Genomic DNA, 25,260 nt, shown 5'->3' with positions numbered 1-25,260 from the left:
TTTCTTACCTAACCAAAGAGAGAGAAAAAAAAAAAAGAAAAAAAGAAAAAAAAAGTAGAGAGTGTTCGTTCTTAAACAAAAAGTTTGGCTTGAATTCCATGTTAGTTGGAATCGAATTTGTTTGGATTGGGACTTGTGGCCCATAACAGCATACAAGAGATACGTGTCTCAACCCTAACAAGTTAAGTTTCAATTTTCAACCTCAATTATCCAGTTTGATCTATAACTGAATCCAAGCCGAATCATAAACAAAATTAAAATTTGAGAATATCTACTTAATTTGGTTTCTTTGGGAGGAAACAATTGTTTTTTCAAATTTTTCTTGAAGGTGTGAATTAGGCAATTTTATGGAAAAAATATATATATGAATTTGTCAGCAACTCACTGTCCCACACATAATATTTTGACTGAAGAAAAAGACTTGGTTTGCATGAAGGCATCCACGTGCCTCCTCCTCCCTCTTCTCTCTCAAATTGCTTAGAGACTGAGGAAAGGTCCACGCCGCCCTCCCAATTGTTCAGACCCTCACTGGCTGGCTCACTGCGCACATACAACAAACAGTTTTCGATCATTTTCCCCAGAAAATAAAATCCCACCCAGAAAAGTAATATTATATATATTACAAAGAAAGAAAGAAAAAAATAATTGAAGAATGAAATTACCGTAGAGACAAACTAGAGAGAGAGAAAAAAGTGCGAGGGAGTTTAGACTTGAGAGAAAGAAGATTGATTCATCAAAGCCCCGAATCGAGGCGACTGCACCGACTCAGACTCGGACTATCTGTTATCTCTAGCCTTCTCTAGCCCTCTCTCTCTCTCTCTCTCTCTCTCTCTCTCTCTCTCTCTCACCGTTCAAATCTGGTACTATCTCTCTCACTCTCTCTTATATCTCTTTGCTTAGCTTTGTTGCTTAAAAAGCCCTCATGTATTTATCTAGTTTTGTCTAATTTGTATTGGTTTGCCATGGTTTCTAGGACTAGTTACGAACATGAATGCAGAGAAAAGGAAAAAAAGAAAAACCCGTTGAGCAAAAACCTAGCCTTTTTGTTGCCTTGATTGGTTTATAGCGAAATTGAATTAGATATATATTGTAGATATGACATTTGATCAAACCGCGGTTCCGAAAGATCTAAGGCCCTTAAACGTTGCTCGAACTATGGCCGAAGAGCCCCGCATTGCGCCTGCTGCTTCTACTGCTCGAAACCTCGAAGGATTTTTCCCCAACCCGGCTCGTGAGGCTGGGACAGCCGGAAGCCCTGGGTCGATACCGGTTTATTACCAGGTGGCGGGGACGGTTTCCGATGCTGGGTTTGTTGGTTTAGGGTATGGAAATGCAGCGCCGCCAGGTGTGGCTGTGTGGGGCCCCCGTGTGCCTGTGCCTGCGCCTGTGGGGCATCCGGGTATGAGCCCCGCTGTTGGTGTTGGTTTTGGTTATAATCCCAATTTGGGCAGTAGGGTTGGCGGCAATGCTACTGCTCTTGCTAGTGGTGCTATGGCAACTGGAACTGGCTATAATGTGAATTTTGGCAATCGCGTTGGTGGAAATGGCATGGATCAGGCTGGCAGTGATATGGCAACTGGGTTTGGTTATTGTACCAATTTGGGAAATAGGGCTAGTGGCAATGCCACTGACCAGACAAGCAGTAATTCAGCTGCTGGGTTTGGTTATAGTCCCAATTCGGGCAACCGAGCTTCTGGCAGTGGGGTTGATCAGGCAAGTGATGAGGGTGGGGATGATTCAGTGTCGGGGAAGAAAGTAAAGTTTTTGTGCAGTTTTGGGGGAAAGATTTTGCCCAGGCCAAGCGATGGGATGTTGAGATATGTAGGGGGGCAGACAAGGATCATTAGTGTCAGGAGAGATTTGAGCTTTAATGAGCTGGTGCAAAAGATGTTGGATACTTATGGGCAACCTGTGGTTATCAAATATCAGCTCCCCGATGAGGATCTTGATGCATTGGTGTCAATTTCGTGTCCTGATGATCTTGATAACATGATGGATGAGTATGAGAAATTGGTTGAGGGGTCTTCAGATGGGTCTGCTAAATTAAGGTTGTTTTTGTTTTCAGCTTCAGAACTTGATCCTTCTGGTATGTTACAGTTTGGGGATTTACATGATAGTGGACAGAGATATGTTGATGCAGTGAATGGGATAATGGATGGAGTTGGCGGTGGAATCACAAGGAAGGGAAGTATGGTGAGTGCTTCTTCAACCCAAAATTCTGATTTCAGTGGGACTGAGGCTGTTGATAGCTTGGGTCCTGGTCAAGTGGATGTTAGTGGTCCCTCATCAACCAGCATGTTATCACCTGGAGGAAAGTCAACTACTTCTAATGACAATGCTCCAAGATTCATGTGTGTAGACCCCAGCCCTGCCATTTATGCCGATGCTTCTGCAACATTGGGCACGCAGGTGGTTAAGTCTGGTGCTCTCCAAACATCTTTGCAGCCCGAGGTTGAGCTAGAAAGGTCTATGCCTGTTTCTGTATCGCAGCCACAATTGGGGTTGCAGCAACCTGTAACGGACATTCCATTGTCTTCACCTTATTTTCAGGCTTATGTTGATTCTCGCCCAGAAATTATGAAGCATGCAGATTATCTACAGTTTCCTTCTCAGATGGGGTTCCCACATCCTCAGTTATTTGGGACTTCCGGGTCTACGTTCACCCAACAGCAGTTTCATGATAATTCTGCTGGAAGCACTTCCCTTCAGTTTATTCCAGCAGGGCACATGACAATGCCTCTTGCATCTTCTCATGTCAGTCTAAGACCGAATATGGTACAGCCAGTGATGCAACCACAACATGCTCGGTTGGATCATTATGCTGAGGAAAGCAAATTTGGACCTAGGGTTGTCCAGCTTCCTGTTGAGCGGAGCTATAATTCATATCAGGTTCAGGTCCCCTCTCCCATGGTAGGAGGTGGTTATGGCTGGCATCAGGTTACAATGCCTGAGCATGTAATTCACTCTGATGGATTGGCGCCTCATCAACAGGTAATGTTTCCTGAGAAATTACTGAGGTTGGATGACTGTTATATGTGTCAAAAAGCTTTGCCTCATGCACATTCGGATTTGGTACAGGATCAAAGAGGCAGTGGTGCAAGCCCTATGTCCGATTCGAACTCAATTTATCATAGTCTCCGTCCAGAGGACAATTTGAGAGGTCAGCCAATGAACAGGGTTATGGCAACTGGAGCCTTGGGGGAAGGCATTTTTGAACAGAAAATTGGGACTCAACCCAGGGTCCTTGGTCAGGCAGATACTCATGTTGGGACGCCTCAATCAGACACAACTGGGTTTACTCATCCAGAGACACAGCATGAAAATGAGAGGATTGTTCTCCAAAAAGTAGATGATATTGACAAACAGCAGATTACCGCTCCCCTGGGTGTGATCAATAGGGCAGGTGATGTACAGTCACCTTATGCTGCATTCATGGGCACTACACCTCAGTCTTACCAAGAGGATGCTGTACAGCATCATTCAGTTCCAATTCAAATTTCAGAACACATGGTTCGTGAGCCTCCAAAAGAATATTTGACCAAACCTCCTGGCATTCTTCCAAAAGAAGATACTGTTGACACTTTCTTTTCCTGTGAACAGCTGAGACCAGTTGATGGGAGGATGGATACCCTCAGGACATCCCCCACTGAAACTTATAGTAATGAGCATAGCAAGTCACCTCTTGATAAAATGAGAAAGGAAGACAAGTTTGATAACAAACCACAGCAAGTTACAGGGACGGAGGTGCTTCTAGATAATACCTTTGGCAAACCCAAGGTGGTTTTTGAGGCAAATCACAATAAACTAACTGAATGTCTGCCTTGTCCCTCTACAGAAATTCCATATGGTCATACTTCTCGACCAATGGAGTTCTATGAGGTGGCACAACCACCTATTTGGGTTAACCCTGGATCATATCCACAATCAAATATTGGAATCCAGAACTTGGATCCTGAGGAAGTTCGTTATGGAAACTCTTTATTATCTAGTCTTGAGGCTCCTCATCTAACTGATAGAATTCCAGCTCCTGCCGAGTGGAAGGATGACATATCACGGTTCCAGCCCAAGGTGGTCCCAGATGATGTGGAAGCTGTCCCCTCGAATAGTAATACACAGTCTTCTTTATCTCCATCTAGTAGAACTGGGGATGTTCAAGACTCAAACTCACTTTTCAGCAATCAGGATCCTTGGAGTTTGCGCCATGATAATTATTTTCCCCCTCCAAGACCTAACAAAGTTCTGCCCAAAAAAGAAGCTCTTGCTACTAGGGATCCCTTTGGTGAGGGCCGTTTGGGCAATAGTGGGGAACCAAATACAGAAGTACGACTGGAGGATGGACTTTACCAGCCATTGGGCAGTCCGAACAAGGATTTCCATTTGGAGCATGTTAGATCCGCTAAAGGTCAGTAATATGTTATTCTTTGTGTGATTAGTTAATTATTTATTTATGATTGGTTGTGGGGATGATCATACATTGTTTTTTGCTTCTATGTCAAAGGTTCGGCAGAGGAGCAGATTAAGCAAGATCTTCAAGCTGTTGCCGAGGGTGTAGCTGCTTCTGTTCTTCATTCAGCTACGTCTTCCAGTCCTGACATACATGATATAGATGAGTCTGGTTTCGAAGCTAATCAAGATGGAGATATTCAGACTAGTAGTGTTGACACGCAGCATAAAGCTAAAGTTGAGGTTGTGTATTTACTCGTTTCTTTTCTTTCTTCTCCTGGGGTTCTTTTGGGCCGCCGCCAGGGGTGGGAGGGTGTTTGCCTGATTGCACTTGTTTGTTTATTTTTTCTTTTCACTTGTTTATTTCAGGACAAGAACAAACTTGCAGATAAGGCAAACCTTGGTTTTCCAGTATCAGATAACATAGGCCGCTTGCAGGTTGAAAATTTGGCGTCACATTTTTCCTGAAATCATGTATAGTTCTACTAACTTGTCCTCTTATCCCAAGCCATGATTGTTTGGCAGATTATACTGAACAGCGACCTTGAAGAGCTTAGAGAATTGGGTTCTGGCACCTTTGGCACTGTTTATCATGGAAAATGGAGGGGAACTGACGTCGCAATCAAACGGATTAATGATAGGTGTTTTGCTGGGAAGGCTTCAGAACAAGAGCGCATGGTTTGTGTCTTTTCTATTTAGTCCCAATTTCCTTTTTTCCCCTGTTTTTGGCATGCTTATCAATTCCCTACGCTTTGGTATATGCATTCAATCAGAGAGATGATTTCTGGAATGAGGCAATCAAGCTTGCTGACTTGCACCATCCCAATGTATTAGCTTTCTATGGTGTTGTGCTTGATGGCCCTGGAGGTTCTGTGGCAACAGTAACAGAGTATATGGTTAATGGTTCATTAAGAAATGCTTTGCAGAAAAATGAGAAGTAATGTGTTCTTTGCCTTTTTTCATTAATGGTGTGCCCTAATAAGTTTGTCCTTTTTTTTTTAAACCAAAAATTGACATGAAAGAGATTTGTTTCACAGGGGACTTGACAAGCGTAAGCGACTCTTGATTGCATTGGATGTGGCCTTTGGAATGGAGTACTTGCATGGAAAGAATATAGTGCATTTTGATTTGAAAAGTGACAATTTACTGGTCAATCTTCGAGATCCTCATCGCCCAATATGCAAGGTTAGTGACTCAGCCTGATGTTCTTCGCAACCTCTTTCTATTGTATTTTCTGAAGTCGACATGTGCTGATCTATCTGCTTCTGTTAATAGCAAACGACAAAACTTGTATGCTAATATCAATTTGTTGGCAAATACAAAAAGTTCCATATAAATTATAATTACGTTTACAAGGCATCACTTTGTTTAGGTGTCATCCAAATTTCTTGTTCTCTAGTACTTGGTTGTTAATAAAAGCTCTCTTCTCTTTGGAACGCCGTCTTTAGTCGCTTCAGTCTGTCTTGGGTTATGCCTCTTCGGGTGGTAGATTTATTCGCTTGTTGGTGGACGGGTGGACGGGTGGTTGCTCTCGGAGTGCGGCCGTGTGGAAGATGGTCCCTTGTTGCCTTTTGTGGTGCTTGTGGAAGGAACGCAATGATAGACAGTTTGAGGACAAAGAAAGAACCATTGAGGAACTCACTTCCTTTTTCTTTCATTCTTTGTACTTTTGGTCGGCTGCGTTCCTCGCACCTTTAGTGTTTAGTTTTAATGATTTCCTTGTTTTGTTTTCTTTTTCCTCGTAGTTGCCTTTCTTGTATACTTCATGTGTACTTGATTGCGCTTTGCGCTTTTTAATGATACTTCTCTTACTTATAAAAAAAAAATAAAAGCTCTCTTCTCTGAATTTCTCTGCTTTACCCTTTACATTAAAATCCACAAGCACATATTGGCTTATATTATTTAAAACATAATCTAGAGAAACATCTTATGTTGATGTGCATTGCCTAATAATATTTGCAATGATGGGCATGGGAGTAATGCATTATGGACACTTCTAAAAAGTTGATGTGTCAAACAATTGACATTAGATAGTAAAACATGATACTTATGTCCCTGTCCACAAATTTAGACATTATGAGATGAATGAGAGCATGTCTAGACTGCATATTTTCTGCTGAGCAATATCAAAGAGATGAATCATTTTCCTTCTATTTGATTGTTTAAGTTATATAAGTTTGAAGCAGCTTACTTGTTCTTTTATTTTATTTGGCCACTTCAAACGCAGGCAACATTCATCTAGAATGAATAGATATAGTTTTTGGTTATGATGATTTTGCTGTCATCATTTATTTGTCATTGGCAGCATAATTTAAATCTGGCCAATTTGTTTTGGATTATTGTTTTTAAGAGTACATTTGAGTCAAAACAATCTTCATCTAGTAGTCCACTATATATATTTTTAGTATTTCTTTATGTACTTTTTGTTACTGCAACTACTGAAGTTGCATGAATCATCAACCTTCAAAGTGGTTAACCTGCGTGCTGAATACCTATACTACTGATTATAGGTGTTAGTCAATATGTGCTGTTTTCCGTTTCCTTTTTTCTTACTTTTCTCTCTTTTTTCTTTCTTTATTTTTTTTCTCCTTTTTTAAAAAAAAAAAATCTTTTCAGTATTCAGTCCAATTTTTTTTTTCCTTCTTTCTTTCTTTGTTTTTTTTTTCTTCCTCTTTTCTTTTTTCCTTTTATTTTTATTTATTTATTTATTTTTGTGACTGAAATTTTGAACATTACGGATTGGATGTAATGGTCATTTGTCCATGGTTGAAGTCTGCATACCTTGCTTCTGTGCACATTTTTTGGAATCATTTTTATTTGTTGTAAATAGTTACTGGGAAATTCATTGCTCAATCTTTGTATAAATTGGTCCAGCCTATTTACTTGCTGGGATACTGCCTCATCTACAATACTACTTCTATATAAATGATCAAAAGATATGTCAGTAAGTGTTGACGGATGTGGTTTTGTCACATGCCCTGTTAGTCGTGAATTTTAGAAACTTCAGTGTTACTTCTGTAATTTTGCTTTTATGAGAGCATGCTTTCCCTAATTAGCTGATAAGAAATGCTCCTATTGTTGGAGTTGGAACCTGGTAATGCCAATCCCACCTTCCTGAGATCAGCGGTGGCACCCTCTTAATCACCCTACTTAGCTAAAAAAAAATTTTACCGGGACACCATGAATCGGGATGGAAGCCAAGTGAACAATATTTGTGAAATAGTCTAATGTAGCATGAAACTCTTCAAGTGAGTGATAGCAGTAGAAATCAATATGTACTTATGAATATGAGACTAGATTTTTACTCTCAATATTCAAAGGTTTTATTTAATTTGCTCTTCTAGTGGGACTAGGCAATACTCTACAGTCCTTTTGCAGCACATGTAACATGCTTATATTTGGCCATATTTATTTCAATTGGCTGCAATTTATTTTATTTTTGTGAGATTGACTTCAAACTTACACTTCTGGTACAAGGTTGGTGACTTGGGCCTATCCAAGGTGAAATGTCAGACACTGATCTCAGGCGGTGTTCGGGGAACACTTCCTTGGATGGCACCAGAGCTTTTGAATGGTAGCAGTAGCCTTGTTTCTGATAAGGTTTATACTCTATCCCTCTCATTTAATCATCCTATATAATAAGCTCTCTCTCTCTCTCTCTATTTGAGATTTGTGTTCTTGAATTCCTTCTGTAGGTTGATGTATTTTCATTTGGTATCGTGTTGTGGGAGCTCCTCACTGGAGAAGAACCATATGCAGATTTGCACTATGGGGCTATCATAGGTAATCTTTAACTTGTACCATCAATTTTAAAAATTGTTATTTTTCACTTTTGGTTGTCTCGAAATATGAGCTGCTGACAATCGGCACTTCTATTATAATTCAGGGGGTATTGTGAGCAACACGTTGCGGCCGCCAATACCAGAATCTTGTGACCCAGAGTGGAGATCATTGATGGGGAGGTGCTGGTCATCTGAGCCATCTGAGAGACCAAGCTTCACTGAAATTGCAAACGAGTTACGCGCTATGGCAGCAAAGGTTCCTCCCAAAGGACAGAACCAACTACATCAACTCCCCTCAACACAGCCTCAAGTTCAGAAATGATTACAGGCAAGTTTTTTCCACTTAGTGTCTCTCCCCCTTTGGCCATTACAAGCTGCTGGAAGATTACAAGTTTTCAGATTAAAAGCTGCTGGAAGATTATCAGGCAAAGACTATCACGCTGTCTTTGGATAGAAATTTTTGTTTTAAGTTTTCAGATTTTAGGTTTCATTTCCTGAAATGTGTTGCTGTTACATTTCTACTGTCTTTTGGTGTTACCAACCCCCCATATATAGAAATTTGAGTATGATTGATGCCCCTTGTTCTTGTGCTTGTTTGAGCTCACCTTAAAGGGGGGGAATAACATTTCTTTTTTATAAGACTGACAATCTTTTACACGACTTGCGTATCTGACATAAACCCAACACGAAATTAACGGGTTAGGATTTAGTAAAATAGAATTCGGATCAAATTGGGTGGACCAGATTAGACACAGTTAATAAACATGTCAATTTTGGGTCAATCCGCTTAACCTATAGGTGACTCGCATAACCTGTATAAATTAAAATATTTGTTTATCATTAAAAAATGAAAATCCTAAGATTTAAGACCAAAAAAAAAAAAAAAACCTCAATCTCATCCCTAGTTATGAAGATATAACTTCAGTAGTGTAATCTTCATTTTCATATTCAATAATTGGGAAATACTGTGCTAATATCTTTGTATAAAATGACATTTTTATGCTCAAATAATTGAGAAATTTGTGAATTAAACGGGTTGTGCAAGTCAGGTTAACCTAACACAATCTAGTATGTTTATTAAATAGGTTATGCAGGTTGGGCTAGGTCACCCGCTTATTTTAATGGGTCGTATTGGGGTTAAGAAGTTTGACTCATTTAATTAAATAGATCAAGTTCTGATTGACTCATATAATCTTATACTTTGCCTCTACACGCCAACATGAATTGATATCCATATATTTTTAGTATGATTGATGCCCCCACGTTCTTATGCTTCTTCGAGCACCCTTGTGGAGGGGAATAACATTTCTGTTGACATGAGGGTTACATTTATTTTTTCTTGAAATTTAAGGAATTATCACGCATTATCTGCTATGGTCTTGGGGTAAAGGGCATCAACTTTTGGTTAGCAATCAAATGCAAAAATCCATAATTATGTAGGGAGTGGCGATATAAAGGCTCACTACTGTTGCATTTGGCAGCCTGACTCACAATTCTCCTTACGTTGACCTACTCTATTATAAATGTATATGAGAATCACGTGTTAGTTTAATAGACTGAATTGGAAGAATTTCTTTCAACCCAATTTGGAGAAAAATTTTATCCAAAATAAATGAAGTATGGGAAAGACGTACTACTATGAAATGGGTGCGTAGAATATTCATAATTGCCAAATTGAATCAAGCCAGTTCATTGTATAGAATGCTGCATATTGGGGGTGTTATTAGGAATATCATAGCTTTTACTACAAAGTTCTTTACAAGCCAATGTGGCAATACGCATGACACTCATTACATAAGCTACTAAATAGTTAAATTTACTTGTCAAAATTTGTTGCTTAATTGGTTTACACTTGTGGCACCAAGTGACACTTGGCACTCATATAGACTGTCACGTGAATTTGTAAAGAAGTTCTAATAAAAGTTGTATTACCCAAGCTTTTATTATTATTATTATTATTAGGGGTGAATTGAGAAATGAGAGAATCATATAGATCAAGATCATACCATGAAGACAACATTACTAGTTGTATTTGTTATGGAGAAGACCGAGCAAATGAAATATTAGAAGCCGCGTTGTTGTTGCCAAAAAAAATGGTATTATAAAATTACAAAACGAAATTAATTTTTTATTATTATTTATTATTTTCCCTTACATATATTTATTTTAGCTTAATTTATTATTATTATTTTTCCGTGTCTATGGATATAGTGGAGGAAAAATGTTAGATTTACAACACCAATACAACAACTGCACAACAACCCCTCACATGAGGGTGAGTCCTACACACTGGGGCCCACCTTCATGTGAGAGGTTGTGCAGTTGTTGTGATGGTGTAATGCAAGAATCAAATCTCATAGTGGAGTAGGTGATGGTCACGACCAAAGAAATTTCTTTAGTGCCTTTTGACCACTGCAATTGGGCTTCCTCCTTTTTATAGTACAATTTTTATTTTTTTTTTTCTTTTTTCAGAAAGGCAGGCCGGAAAGATTAACTGTAGCTATTCTAACTGAGTATGACCATAGTAATACTATGCCCGCTGGGAGCCGCATAGAAGGGGCCTAACAGTAAAAACTGCAGGCGCTCTCTCAATTCCAACTAAACCATAGCTTGACCTAACCTTCTCAAGGATCCAATTAGGTTCAAGGTGACTAATATTAATAGGATTAAGGATTTTCATTTCGAGAGTTAAACTCTCATCCTAATACCTGTCTAACCACTTAGGGATTCCTTGAAGCTACTGAACCACCAATAGTGCAATTAGGCCTTCTTAAATACATCATCAACCCAATCTATTGACTTATGTTGTTAGAGGGTATGATTCTTACGTGTATTTTTAAAATGCACATAATAATTACATATTTTAAAGTCAGATGCCAATGTTCTATTAAACATATTGAAAATGAATATATGTCTATTTTGTGGGATATTTATTTTAATATCCTTCCAAAGGTAAGAAAGCGTGTGTATTAGCATTGATGAAGACGGCCGCGTAGCAATCCGGCCGGCAAAAATACAGGTCAATATTCAATACGGCCTTAAACACGTAAACGGTGACAGCCTTGTCAAGAAATCATTAGGAGCAACCAATCACAGAAAACAACTAGTGCTTTGCTATTGGGGTTTCCTTTTACATTTTCCTCACCAGGATGTTTCCAAAACAATTTCCCGGAATAAAGGCCTGTGCCTTCCCAGTTCCTTCTCTACCTCCTTCCATGCCTATGCCTTCTTCCCCACACTAAAAAGCCCCCCCTAATTCCCAGTTCCCATCACAAAAACTCTCTCTCTCTCTCTCTCTCTCATGGCTGCTCTGCAAGAAGACCCATTAAGGGAGCATCAAGAAGGAGATATGGATGACAATGAAGAGACTTTTTCGGCTGGTGGGTGTGGCTGTCTTAGGCTTTTGGGCATCGGATGGAGGCAAAGCAGTGGCAAAGAAAGCAAGCATCTGTTGCAGGATAAAAGAGAGCACAGGGAGACATGGCTGAATGAGATTAAGCAGGTTACAGAGGTATTCGGAGGGCCCAAGTGGAAGACTTTCATAAGGAAGATGGGCGGATATAAGAAGCAGACGAATGGGTTTCATTATGATCCACGCAGTTATGCTCTCAACTTTGATAATGGTTTTGATAGGGAAGAAGAAGAAGGTTTGGTTAGTCACGACTTCACGTCGAGGTTTCCTGCTCCTTTTCATGATGAAAACCGACCAACTGGATTGTAATGTCGATGATGAATTGATGATTATGTCCATGATTGCCATCTCTTTTTTTCTTTTCTTTTCTTTCTTTCTTTCTCTTCTTCTTCTTCTTTTATTTATTTATTTATTTTTTTTTTTCATGTTTATCTATAGTCTTTCATCAATCTCCTTTTCTTTGACTTGGTCTCTGTGAAGGAGCTTGATTTCAATATTGCCACTCCATTCTATTTAGAAAATTTTCTAGGATATGCTTATTGCTTTGCAAAAATTGAGCGGCATTTCGGGCTACTCTGCGAATCCGACAAAAAAAAAATTAGCGGGTAAAAGTTGAAGAGTCTAACCCATTTAATTAAATGGATCAATTTAAAATTGACCTATATAATTTTATACCCATAACTCGACACAATTTACAAACCGGATATAAATCAAACACAAAATTAACAAGTTAGTATTAAGAGTATAACCCGTTTAATTAAATAAGTCAGTTTAGAATTTACTTAGCCTTATACCATTATTTCGACATGACCCGAACCCAACATGCAAACACAAATTGCCGTGAATTAAAGGGGAAGGAGAGGGGAAGCTGTGAATCTGTAGCAGAAACCAAAAAAAGAGCAACGACACGTGCAGGACACGCGCGCCAAGGCCGTTCATGGTTTGCACGCGCAGGGGTAGAGGGCAGCAACGGGTGCATCGGAGGCCGGTGAAGTCCAAAGGGGTGGCAGGTGAGCAGAGGAGTGAAGGGAGATGCGACAGATTTGGCCTTCCAGTTACAGACCCAAAAAGGCAAAAAAGGAAGAGAAAAGGAGCCCTCCTCCCCGGTTCCCGGATTCGCACTCACAGGGAGAAGATAAATCACCCACAAGGAGGGAAAACACTCGCTGGGGAGGAGGGTAAGAGAGAGACGTGCTCTCTCGGATAAGCTTCGGTTGCAATCTTTACTTACCAAGTACATGAGTGGGGTTGCATAAATATGCATGGCATGATGAATCAAAATCATGTCAGTCTGTAACCACAAATATACTAAATTTCGTAATACATATAAAAGCCTAAATAGCTCTGAACAGTTATAACAACTAAACATACCTCAAATAACTCTATTGCTTTCTCTTCTACATCTATATACAACAGTTTTCAGCAAGCTACTGCTAGACATTGAAAATTAGGAAATATGTAATGTCAATACTTCACTATATCCATAAATGAGCTGATTCATACACCCATAACTTATAGCCATTATCATTTTCAGATGAAGAAGCCAAAAGCAGAAACAATAAACCTAGAGTCACGTGGTACAAAAAATGCTACCTAGATCCACAGGCAGGTGTTCAAAAAGGCTATCCACATGTATTTCTTCCGGTCATATGCTTCAAGTTCAAAACTCTTGGATGAGATTGTGGTACAGATATCATATTTATGGGAATGCCCTCAAGCATACCTGTCCGACTGCAACTGATCAGTGCATAGGTCAAAACGCCCATAGGTAACAGGTGGCAGCTAAGTCCATATGAGCCAGATAAAGATCTGCAAATAGCTTGACATCTTTACTTGCATGCAGTTCTATCTATCAAAATGGGGTGATCCGACGCTAAACTTCCAAAAGATTTGGACACAACGATATATAGTTTCTCATCCAATCCGTCCAATTAACATTGCTGGTTGCTGGTTTCACCTGCATTACTTCTATCCAATCTATAATTGGCAAAAAGCTCTTGAAATGAATTTGTTATTGAACAAAAGAAAAATTATGTCACTCATTAGCCTACCTCTTGCGTTTGCTCTTCAAAACAGTAGAAGGTGAAGGATTAATATGCCAATTCCTTTTTCTTTGATTTATGAACCAGTTATTTATTTGCTTTAATTGCAAGCCAGTTTCCTGCACCAACCTTGCTTTGTCTTCTTCCTAAATATGAGATTTAAAAGCAAATAAGGGCTAGTGGAGCTATTTTAAAACGTGTGGCCAGACTGATTAGAGGAGATTTTGCAAACCTACCGTTGGGTATGGCCACTTAGAATGTGATTGCCACCAAGCTTTTAAGAGGGAGGTGGTGTCACCTGGCAGTTTTCCTGCTCTTCTCTTACGTAGAATCTCCTCTCTGACATCTACGATCTTCTCCTTGTAACCCTGAAAAGCAAAAAGCTTATGAGCTGCTTATCAGTTCAACAATAGACTAACGAACTCTATGCATTCTTACCTGTTTTAGCTCCTGTTTCAGTTCTTGCCTTACACGCTCCATCAAGGACCTCTCATTTTCAGTTGGGATGAGAGGACCAAACCCCATGCTGTCGAGCCCATCCAGACTTCCATCATACAAGTTGGTGTCACTATCGGCTTGGTCATCTTCATTATCAGACATTGTAGCACCTGTACCTTCTCCTGGAGATACCCCTGTTTAGGCATTGTTGTTTAATTTAAATTAGCCCTTTAACCTGTTCTGAAAGTTACAAAAACAAAAGAAAGAAAGGAAAGGAAGGGTAATATCCTCATCAGTCCATCAGCTACCCTCTGCAGCCAAACTAAAAGTCCAAACCCCAGACTGAGAAAGAAACTTTTGGGCCTTATATTTTCAGGTTTTGGAAGTGCCAGAGAATATACAGATGTTAGTGGGTCAATTACTGAACTATATATATACATCCCTTTGATGAGTCAATCAATCTCAATAGAAAACGCTGCGATTATACACAATACATCCCCTATAAGGGAAAAAAAGAACCAAAAATTCTGTAAAACTAGAAAAGTGAAGACTATTATACGCCACCATCCATGCATAAAAGGATTTGAACATAACAGATTTTAGTTCTACCACCGAAATCTCACAATCTTCAAAACTCATTGCATTCTGCTCTCTCCAAATGCCCACATTAACCACAAAGGAGTCATTCTCCAAACTTCTAAAATGTTACAACTTTCCACTTGACCTCTCCAGCTGGCTAACAATGTTAGTACCATTTTAGGCATAACCTACTCTACACCAAAAAGAAGAAATAGCGCAACCTATAACTTTCTTGCCACCTCACAATAAAGAAGATACCGCGAATGCAGTGGCGGACCGGGCCAGGGGGGCCCTGGCCCCCCCCAAGCCCCAAAATTTCCCACCCCCACACCCACCCAAATTTTTTTTTTTTTTGCGCCCCCAAATTTTTATTTTTTTTTTGCCCCCCCAAATTTTTTTTTTTCAATTTGGCCCCCCATATTCACAAGACTGGGTCCGCCACTGCGCGAGTGCAAATAAAGAGCAGCCTCTTCCCCCCAAGAAAAAAAAGATAATAATAATAATAATATATAAATCTACAACCATCTATGTTTACATAGTTAATTAAGTTAAGCTATCTAGAAGATCACCTATAGCTTGAAGAAATACAAAGAAAAGAGTCAATTTCTTTGAATGAGCATGATACAACTTGGGGGAGTTGTCACATGACAAGCATCAGGCTTGGTGATTACAGAATATCATGCACTTCTTTTCCTCAAAACTCTTTTGGTTTCAGAATAAATAAAACCAGATTTTCATTCAATTTGAAGAAATATTGCTTTCTGAAGTTTCTAAGAGACTAGAAAAATATTTTCCTGGTGAACAAACTGCATGGATGGACATAATTACTGAACTACCATGTCAAGGAAAAGGGTGGGTATGAGATGGGACGGGCTAATATATGAAGGGGTTCCATGCTTGAACGAAGAAGATGATTCTTTTTTTCAGTCTACTTTTCGAATGACGAGAGAAGAGGTGGCCTACTTCAGTACAAATCTCGTGGAATCTCGTGGAATGCAATCAATAATCTAACAAACAAACCTGGCGAAAAGAACAAATGACAATAATTAAACCTGAATACTTTAGTCAGGATGTAAGCATCAACTCATTGTTATCCCACTGTGGAGCTGACATTCAAACAAAGGGGATGTCTCTCATTATATAGCTCAAGCCACATAACTAATTTGAAACCAAGTACAGTACTACTGCTGTACTGCAACAAAATTAAAATCCAAACATCTAGTTATAAATCAATCTTGATTGCGGGCAAAGCATCATGCTTCATGAAAATAATTATACAACAAGATAATTGAGGCTGCGGCTTCAACACTGGAATATATTTCTTTAGTTGCTAAAATCTACAGATATCAAGTTTGTGGAGACTGCAACCCCATATTGGATAAGGGAGGAGGAGGAGGAGGAGGAGGAGGAGGGGGGGTGTTAGTAATTACCTGTTAGGCTTTGTAGAGACTGCTCGAGCTCCCAACAAGACATTACTGCTTCCATGGCATGAACACGGACATGCTGTTGCAATTGTTCTTTAAAGGAACAGAGCAATAGAACATAATGTGTCTACATCAGAAGGAACAAAGACAGAGAGAAGAGAAAAAGGAAATTCAGATGAAAAGCCACAAAACAAAAATGATATTTTCTTGATTAGCAAAATATCAATTAATTAGACATGAGTCATGACCCAGAATATAGGTCGACCTGTAACTATACATCTACTTGGGGGTGCAAGTAATACAATTAAAATTTTGTGGATGTACACTGGCAAATGAGACTTTCAAGAGTGATTAGAAGATGGCAATTTATTACAACTAGTGATAACATAGGATTAAAGGGCATCATTATTTGGTTGGCTAGTGAGGCCAAGATTTCCATTTCTAGAGTCAAATGTGTTTTGTAAGTATTATCCTATTCCAATACTGGAATGAATAACATCTGAAAACAACTTAGTTTTGTGATAGTTTTAACTGATGCAGAGTCCAATCGTATGTATCATCAAACAGTAGTTCGGCAAGGTTATCTCTTTGGTTCTGTGTCACTGTTTTGGCTTGGTTTCAAGGCCCTACAAGGACATAGCCATCATGACAACATCTCTTATTAAGGATACCACACAAAAAAAATTGATGGATGTTTTGGGCGTCTGGAGTTTGAACTCTCTGGATTTCATGGAAAAAAACAAGATAAAACTTTGAGTTTTTTCACATAACCGAAAACAAAAACAAGAACATATCCATTAGAGTTTGCTGCCAAACAAGGCCTGAGGGTTCCGATAGTGATTATATACTCTCCAAGCATCAATTCCTCCAAGAATGTCATAGCTTTTATGATTCTCTTTTTCCTTCAGGATAACTCGAGCTTCAAAGACAAATGTAGAATGAAAATTAAAATTCAATCATGAGATTGACATCCATTGATGTACGAAAATCAATGTCAAATCATTACTTGAAAAGATAACAAGGACTGAAATTATCTAACAAAGCGGAAAGAGATTCTCCAAAGCACTCCTAAAGTTTCAATTACTAGTGTACTCTGAACAGCATGATTCCTCTCTCAACGATTCCACACCTCAACATTCTCGTTCACATTCGCAGCCCCAAAAAGTTTAGTACTACTATCCACTAAAAAATTAGAACTTTTTTTTTAAAAAAAAAAATTTCTCAAATAATTAACAAAAAACCCCGAATTTTTTTTTTTTTTTTTTTTAAAATAAATTTTTACGCCACCGAAAGAGAAAGCAATCAAACTCGAGCAAAATCAACAAGCAAAAAGAAAAGAAAGCAAACTGAAATTAACCATAAACTGATCGAGCTCCTTTTCGTCCACCGCGCCGTTTGGGAGCAGCGAGTACTTAGCCAGCACGCGCCTCGACTGCTCGACCTGCTCGTCGATCCTCGACAGCTGGTCGACCGGGGTGGCGATCCTCAGGCAGGCCACGTGAGCCGCCAGCAGACGGTCGTACAGCGGGTGCGTCGCTATCTCCGCCTTGTGCCTGGTGCTCTCCCACTCTCGGTCGCTCTCGTTGGCGCCCTCAGCACCCGGCGGCATGGTCGCCGGACCTACGTCGTCCTCTTCGTCGTCGTTTCTCCGGAGAATCGCGTCACTGAGCCACGTGGGCGCTCCCGATCCTCCGGACACGGAGAGCCGCTGTTGCATTTCTCTGTTTTCGTGGTCACCAAAAGACTCGAAAGCCATTTCGTGGTCGTGAAACGCCATTTGTGTCAGCGGCTTTCAGCTACACATGAAGTCGAAGAGAGTACAGATCAGTAGCAGAGAGAAGAGAGTGTCTCCCTCTCAAGTGAGTAAAGAAAGAAGCGTGGTTTAGAAAAGCGGTTTTTGAAGTGAGAGATTGAGTTGAGGGGGAAATAAATGGTTTGGGAAAACTATTCCTCTTTTTAGGTGGAGTTGAGAGGGAAAGATGGATGTGACAGGAGGATCTACCGAGAGCTGATCGGACGGTTGGAGAGGTCGTTGCGTGGCCGGCCATTGTGGTGCGATGTTATTGGGGGATTGTTCGAAATAAGACAATTATTTACGGTGACGTGCTGAATTGTTAATCGGGAATTTTAAACTAATTTTACTCTTATTTTAAAATTGTATATTTTTTTTTTTTTTTTGGTTCTTCTCAACCGGTAATGTAATTTAAAAATTAAAATATTCGTTGGTGATAGGGTGTTACTGTTTTTATTATAAATTACCTATAAATTGACGTGACATTTTTTTACCTAATTAAATTTGGTTATATTTTAGTATTCCAAGCATTTTTCTTTAGGCTAATGCTATACAGTATACAACACATTTTTTTATTATCTTATTTTGTTGAAAGAGCAACTACTAATTGGCGCTTGAATCAACCATTAACTTTTAAAAATCAAAAAAATTAAATGACTAATTGGCAGCCTTACAAGTGTGATAAAAATATAATATATAACACTCTTTTTTCTTCGTCATATTATTGGTGGAACTTCAAATCTTTCAAATGATTTGATGATGGGATGACGGATACTCAAGTACTAATATTTAGGTAAGGAACAATTCAAATGGTTAAAATCACAACGAATCACATCATGGAGCTCACATGCGCAACTGTTAAACTATGTTCGAGGTGGTAGTCGGTCCCCCCAACTAAATCGTACTACCATATCACAGGCCCCAGAATCTCTGTATCATACACACACGTCAATGAATTGCATTGGTTCCCTTTGACACTTGTATTCGTGTCTTTCGTTATTTGGTGTGCATTAGTTTTTAAGATTTAATGAATAATGATTGCTTATTTCATTATCTTATCATCAAACACTAAAAATAAAAATTTTTGGATACTATAATTTTTATTACAAAGTTAATTATAAATGGCGTACCAATCCAATCAATAATTACTAAAATAATTAAGAGAAACCTTGCGTAATGATGCATATGGTCCTTTGCGTTTCACAATAACTTGTCTAAGATCCCTCATTTTCATTATTTTACAAGTACGGCGTAATCATAGGAATGCCCATATAAATAGTGTCAATCTTAGATTGTAAAATTTTAAATTGAGAAATGTTATACACCACATGTAACATTGTCAATTAGTCATTAAATTTTTTCTTTTCTTTTTTATGAAACAATTGTTGACTGGTAGTGCCACATCAGCAAAGTAAGATAGAAATGTGATGTATAACGTTGCACTTTTAAATTACGTAATAATATATTCACCATATGGCATCATGTACAAAATAAATCTTAATCATGAAATGACTCATCTCCGTTTAACTTGAAATAGAGAGAATCCCATTCCAATAACTCTCTCTTATCCCTTTTGACGGAAAAAAATAAAAATAAATAATCCCATTTCTTTATGCATTTTGGTTTTGTGGTTCTCTTTGTGTTCTATTAAACATAATTGCTTGTGATAGAGATTCGACAAGGAAATTCATAGCATGTGATTTGTTGAAAGTGTGACCCACCCATCAATTCTTATGACTTTCATATTTATATTTTAATATTGATGCTGCCTAGTGGGTAGTATACAGGTGTTTGGCTTTTTCAAAGTTGCAGGTGATGAATTTGCATTTTGAGAAGGTTCTCCTAGGATGCAGTAGGTGGAACTAACATGTGTGTGGGTGGCGTGTAGATCAACTGGCTGAAGAAACTTGCAGCATTAGAATTTAGAAATGTGTTTGATATCATTGAGTTCAAATCCATTGATTTGAAATTTTGGATTTGATCTCTTACAATAAGATTGTCCACATTGCATTTTAATAAGGCTCTCATATAAACTAACCCCACTTGCTTGTACTGTTCCATGAAATTTTGATCTCATGCAATAGGACAGTCCTATTGTACAAAATCTGTCATAAAAGTAATTATCAATCCATACCCATGCCCAATTAATTGGTTGGGCTGTCCGATGAATTGTCCCTTGTCCAACCCAGCTCAACTAAATGTCTCTTAGATAGCTTAGAGCTTCACTTCACCTCAATGGGTCTACAACAAGGCCCTAGAAATGGGATAAAATAATCTTTGGTCAATGTAGCCTTTGCTATGGGTTGTGCCGATTGAAATTGGCCTCCATCACTTTGTGCTTTGGTCAGTAGTTGTATTTTGGGCCAAGATGGATGGAATCCTGATCCGGTTAAGCACCATTCAGGTCCTGGCTTCTTGAAAACAAGCAAGCTTGGAAGAACAGTTTGAAGTATAAACCCAAAGGGGAAACTACTTATCTCTCTCAAAACTTATACTTAAATTACTGTGACTTCCAAACTTGAAAAGTTATAATTGACCCTCCAAACTACTACATCTTTCACTTAACACCCTCTGTTAGGCTTTTTATTAAATCAGATGTAAAATGGGTCACATGCGATGCATGTAACCTAAAATGACAATAATACTCCCTGCATTAGGTTTTTTTTTAAAAAAATCGTCCACGGTAAAAAAATATTGGTGTTTCCCCACATCTCATCGGGAGTATAATGAACATTTCATGTCGCGTGTGGGTCACATGATGTGTTTGCTGTCCAAGTTAACAGAAAATCCTAGCAGTGGGGGACTAAGTAAAAGGGGCTAATAGTTTGAGAGGCATTTGCTACGTTAGTGTAAGTTTGAGAGGGATAAGTGTTGTTTTTCCCAACCAAAACTTTGATTTAAGAGGAAACAAAGAAAAAGTACAATCTGAAGCAAAGCCTCAGATGCCACCCTCTTTAGCTGTAAATTCTGGAAGTTACTGAACTTGTATTCACTCATAAGAGCTACAGATTGTGAACAGAATACCAACAATTCCATACAGGATAGAAGATCAAATAGAAGTTGCTAATGCATAAGATGGCAGGTCAAAACATGGTTCCTCCTTATAGCTTTACTCCAAAATATGTTCATCCATTACCACACCTTGTTGAACATATATGTTTTTTTTTTTATAAGTACCTTGTTGAACATATATGTAAATGAATTAGATCATTCTATACTAGTTTAAGCTTCTTCAGGGTAACTGGTAAAAACATTATCATGGTATCCAAGCTAAAAATTTATTTTACAAAACAAATTATTCTCCAATCCATTTAATAGGCACTGCATATGAATTGCATTTAGAAAATTAAAGAATTTTGAATTGCGGTCTTTATGAAGTAAGCTGAGTATAAGTCTTTTTCTTTTTCAGGAAGATAAGATAAACGTACAAGAAAAATAGACAAGTAGGTACGAGAAGGGACCTCGAATCAGTGAGTACTGGTATTATGGTAGACTAGGAGGAAGGGAAGGCTTAGCCACTTTGAGCTCTCCACAGTCACTGATATACACAGTTTTAAGAGGCCTGTTCCATATTGCACGAGCATTTTGGGCTCTTCCATCTCCAAGATATTCAGCCAAGTCATTGAATTGGCGAATTCGTTCATTTGGTTTGTATGTGGGGATGGAGGCTATGGCCGCCACGACATCCAAACCTGAGATAAAGTTCTCTGAGAGGTCAGTGATGAGATGATGATAATATGTCAGAAATTCTTTTATATACAAATTTTTGCTTTAAAGATCCTCTGCATGCATGTTTGTGTTTATGCTTGTGCTACTGAGTTAATCTTTTGGTTTTCAAGTCCAAAATGGAATCTCATTACAAGAATTTTTCAATCTGTTGTCCAATTACAAATAATTCATGCATAACAGATCAGAGATCTGTGGATGTACTACAGAAGATGCTCATCTTGACAATTTCACATGTACACTAGCAAGGGCAGTCCATATGCAGGGAACACAAGATTAATCCAGAAATCAACTCCTATACCTGGGAGTGTCTCACATGTTTAAAGAAAGCAGTGACATTTTTATTACCTTAGCACAGAGAATTTGAGCTATCTAGATCTGTATGCTATAAGCAAAAGACAGAATTTTGATGGGTTAGCACTGCAAATAAGATCCCTGATGCACTCCACATAGTCCACAAAAGATGATAAATGCACAAGATCACCGTTTTTCACACAAGATAATCATTTCTTGTTCGGCCAATATAACAACAGAGCACATTGAACTTCTATATATATATATAAATATATATTCATTGAACTTTTGAGAAGGACAAACGAGACACCATAATGAGAAACGCATACATTATTTGTTCCAAAAAACAGGTTTAGGAAACAGACTCTCACTAGATAAAGTACCAAATGCATTATAGCCTACATAAACATCTGTTGGATTTTGGGGGAAAGGCATCACCATGATGTTATACTTCATTTCCATTTTTCACCAAAACTTTTAACTCAAATACCTCCACAACTACGCAAAGCAAGAGACAATGGCCTTACATAACAGTTCACCATGATTTTATACTTCATTTCCATTTTTCACCAAAACTTTTAACTCAAATACCTCCACAACTACGCAAAGCAAGAGACAATGGCCTTACATAACAGTCCAGAGTACCTAGTCAATCAGCAGTGTGAAACTACCGCTAAAAAGTTACCAACCCCTTAAAACTTCCACACCTATAATAACTCATAGAATTGCAATAAATCATTAAAAAGCGCAAGGTGTAACCCAAGTACACAATATGCATACAAGAGAAATACCTAACTAGAAAGAAAAAAAAAAAAAAAAAAAAAAAAAAAAAAAAAAAAAAAAAAAAAGCAAGGAAAACGTGAAAACTAGAAATATGTAAGTGATTATAGGCAGTCGCCCAAAGATACAGTGTATTAAAGAAAAAAGCCTTGAAATCCACTACCGTTCTCTCCTAGTCTTCAAAATTATAGTCATTTCTATAAATATGAAAGTAATAATAGGCAGCTGGATACAATGTACTAAAGAAAAAAGCCTTTAAATCCACTATTGTAGTCTTCAAAATTATAGTAATTTCTTTCTCTCCAAATACACTACATTATGTGCTGCGGAATCATCTTACACAATGCAGCACTGTGAAAACTACAGAACTGACCTCTCCAACATGTAAAGAGATCTATCACTCGTCTAGCATGACCCGGTTTAACCAAAAAGATTGAGAATAGAATCCCCTAAGGCTCCAGCAACCTCACAACCAAATTGGAAAACTTCCGAAACCGATTTATTAATCTAAAAAAACTGTACATTTAATCACATTTCTTTCTACCAAAGAATTGAATTTTGTCAATCAATTATCGAAACACCAAACCTGATCGAGCACCAAACAATGAACATGTTGGTCAAACCAAAAGAGCTCAGTTCTGAATTCTGAGTTTGAACATTGACACTCTATCTCCCATTTAAAGTTAGAATTTTGGGAGAAGCGAACATGAACCCACGAAGGAAATACACATTTCAATGTCTGTACATGAAAGCTACAAGACTGCAAAAGCACTTAAAAAACACACAAACTCTTACCTTCAAGCACTGTCCCGAAAACAATGTTCTTACTATCAAGTTGAGGGCATGGCCCTGGTCCCGTGGTGATCAAGAACTCGACATTCCGGTAGTTGGGGTCGAGCTTGATGTCATCGTCATCGTCATTCTCGGATAAACACAGCGAAACAACGCCTGCACGCGAATGCGTGAGCATAAAGGCCCTGGAGTCGACGGTCTCGGTGTTGCGTGGCAATTCAAGCGGAGGTCGAACCTCGGCTTTTTCGCGGCGGCCTTGGCGGCCGGCGAGGAAGAATTCGCCGGGGAAGATTTTGTGGACGAGGGTGTTCTTGTAGGTGGAAGGGGAGGAGGGCGAGCACAACGACTTGAAGTTGGAGACGGTGAGGGGGACGAGGTGGCCGTAGAGGCCGAGAATAAGGCGGCCCAAGGGGAGGGAGTCGGAGCAGAGTGGGGTGGCGGAGGCGTCAGCGGTGGCGTTGTAAGGGAAGGTGGTGGTGGCGGTGGAGCAGAGGCTGAAGTCCATGAAGACTCGGTCAGTGATGGTGGTGTCAAGTGGTGGAGAGGCTGCAGGAGAGGGTGGTGGCGGAGTGGCGGCGAGAGAGAGGGAAGAGGAGGAGAGGAGGAGGAGGGAGCGGCGGGTGAGTGGGGTTTTGGGGTTGAGGTGGAGCGGTGGGTGGTGGTTGTGGTGGTGGCAGAGGAGGGGTTGCGGATAATGGGCTGTTAAAGAGCGGGCCATGATAGAGTGAACATGTTCTGGATTGGGTCTTTCTTGGTTGCCATATGGAGCAGTGGGGTCTCTCCTTTTAGTTTTTAGGATTTGGATAGGAGGGGGACTGTTTGGGGGAAAAGAAAATGAAAGGGAAAGGGTGTACGAATTCAAAATTATATATATGGTGTCCAAAGGTTATCTTGATGATAAGTTTATTTTGTTATGATTACTATCTCATCCGATTAAAGTGTAATTTTAGCATTTTGTAAATTAAGTTTTTGAGGATTCTTCCCTTGCAAATTGGTTTTTTTTTTTTTTTTTTTTTTTTTTTTTTTTTTTTTTTTTTTTTTTTTTTTTTAATGTGAATTTTATTTAAAATTTGTATTATTTGACATCGGAAGTAGTTATTAATACTCCGTTTGTTTCGGCGTAAAATGATTTCGGTATTTTACGGTGTTTGGTAAGGGCGAAAATAACGGTCAACAAAAACCATTTTCAGTTTGACCGTAAAACCTTCTTTAATTTTTGGAAAACGATTTACGGTTTTTAAAACCGTAAATCGTTTTCCAAAATTATATTCTTCTTCTTTACATGCACATTTGATATTTGATTGGTCGAATCCGACGATAGTCGGTCGTTCGAAAATAGGCAGCACCGGAATCCGGTATCATCAAGTCATTGGAATAATGCCGGAGTCGGAATCCGACCACCGGAATCCTGCCGGTTGCCGGAATACCGCTGGCCGCCGGAATCCGGCAACATTCGGCAACTGCGCCGAATGCCGGCGGAATCTGGCTAGAATCCGGCCATGGACAGAAACCGGCCGGAATCCGGCCTGATCTGACCGGATCCGGCCTGATTTGACCGGATCCGGACACTTATCCGGCCGGATCTGGCCAAAATGGCTGGGATCCGGCCGGATTTGACCGGATCCGGACACTGATCCGGCCGGATCTGGCCAAAATGGCTGGGATCCGGCCGGATTTGACCGGATCCGGACACTGATCCGGCCGGATCTGGCCAAAATGGCTGGGATCCGGCCGGATTTGACCGGATTCGGACACT

General features: G+C 39.3%; 4 protein-coding genes across 9 annotated transcripts; 2 read left to right on the top strand and 2 right to left on the bottom strand.

The window, feature by feature from the left end:
- Nucleotides 1-457: 457 nt before the first annotated feature.
- On the top strand, nt 458-8,802 carry LOC133865288 (uncharacterized). 4 transcript variants are annotated; one of them, XM_062301666.1, is made up of 11 exons: nt 458-860; nt 974-2,991; nt 3,079-4,402; nt 4,499-4,686; nt 4,813-4,881; nt 4,969-5,121; nt 5,217-5,380; nt 5,481-5,628; nt 7,921-8,043; nt 8,139-8,226; nt 8,330-8,802. In XM_062301666.1, exons 2-11 carry the CDS (start codon nt 1,096-1,098, stop codon nt 8,545-8,547), a joined length of 4,371 nt encoding a protein of 1,456 aa, XP_062157650.1. In that variant the 5' UTR covers nt 458-860; nt 974-1,095; the 3' UTR covers nt 8,548-8,802. The 4 variants fall into 4 exon arrangements, with proteins under 4 accessions (XP_062157650.1, XP_062157648.1, XP_062157647.1 ...); XM_062301664.1 differs by having other exon boundaries at nt 1,094-4,402; XM_062301663.1 differs by having other exon boundaries at nt 974-4,402.
- A 2,526-nt stretch (nt 8,803-11,328) lies between these two features.
- Nucleotides 11,329-12,059, top strand: LOC133866719 (uncharacterized). The gene has a single exon (XM_062303340.1). It carries the CDS (start codon nt 11,527-11,529, stop codon nt 11,944-11,946), a length of 420 nt encoding a protein of 139 aa, XP_062159324.1. The 5' UTR covers nt 11,329-11,526; the 3' UTR covers nt 11,947-12,059.
- Nucleotides 12,060-13,137: 1,078 nt separating this feature from the next.
- Nucleotides 13,138-18,050, bottom strand: LOC133866716 (homeobox protein knotted-1-like 3). 3 transcript variants are annotated; one of them, XM_062303336.1, is made up of 6 exons: nt 17,478-18,050; nt 16,127-16,247; nt 14,118-14,311; nt 13,916-14,047; nt 13,689-13,825; nt 13,138-13,605 (listed from the first exon to the last, which is right to left on the bottom strand). In XM_062303336.1, exons 1-6 carry the CDS (start codon nt 17,895-17,897, stop codon nt 13,569-13,571), a joined length of 1,041 nt encoding a protein of 346 aa, XP_062159320.1. In that variant the 5' UTR covers nt 17,898-18,050; the 3' UTR covers nt 13,138-13,568. The 3 variants fall into 3 exon arrangements, with proteins under 3 accessions (XP_062159320.1, XP_062159321.1, XP_062159322.1); XM_062303337.1 differs by having other exon boundaries at nt 13,138-13,602; XM_062303338.1 differs by having other exon boundaries at nt 13,138-13,594.
- A 3,121-nt stretch (nt 18,051-21,171) lies between these two features.
- On the bottom strand, nt 21,172-24,329 carry LOC133866718 (peptidyl-prolyl cis-trans isomerase CYP28, chloroplastic). The gene is made up of 2 exons (XM_062303339.1): nt 23,508-24,329; nt 21,172-21,604 (listed from the first exon to the last, which is right to left on the bottom strand). Exons 1-2 carry the CDS (start codon nt 24,220-24,222, stop codon nt 21,396-21,398), a joined length of 924 nt encoding a protein of 307 aa, XP_062159323.1. The 5' UTR covers nt 24,223-24,329; the 3' UTR covers nt 21,172-21,395.
- Nucleotides 24,330-25,260: the final 931 nt, after the last annotated feature.

The sequence above is a fragment of the Alnus glutinosa genome, chromosome 4 (genome assembly GCF_958979055.1).
Source record: "Alnus glutinosa chromosome 4, dhAlnGlut1.1, whole genome shotgun sequence".
Lineage (NCBI taxonomy): Eukaryota > Viridiplantae > Streptophyta > Magnoliopsida > Fagales > Betulaceae > Alnus > Alnus glutinosa.
The sequence above is the reverse complement of the archived record's forward strand: the minus strand, read 5'-3'. Positions and strand labels throughout refer to the sequence as shown.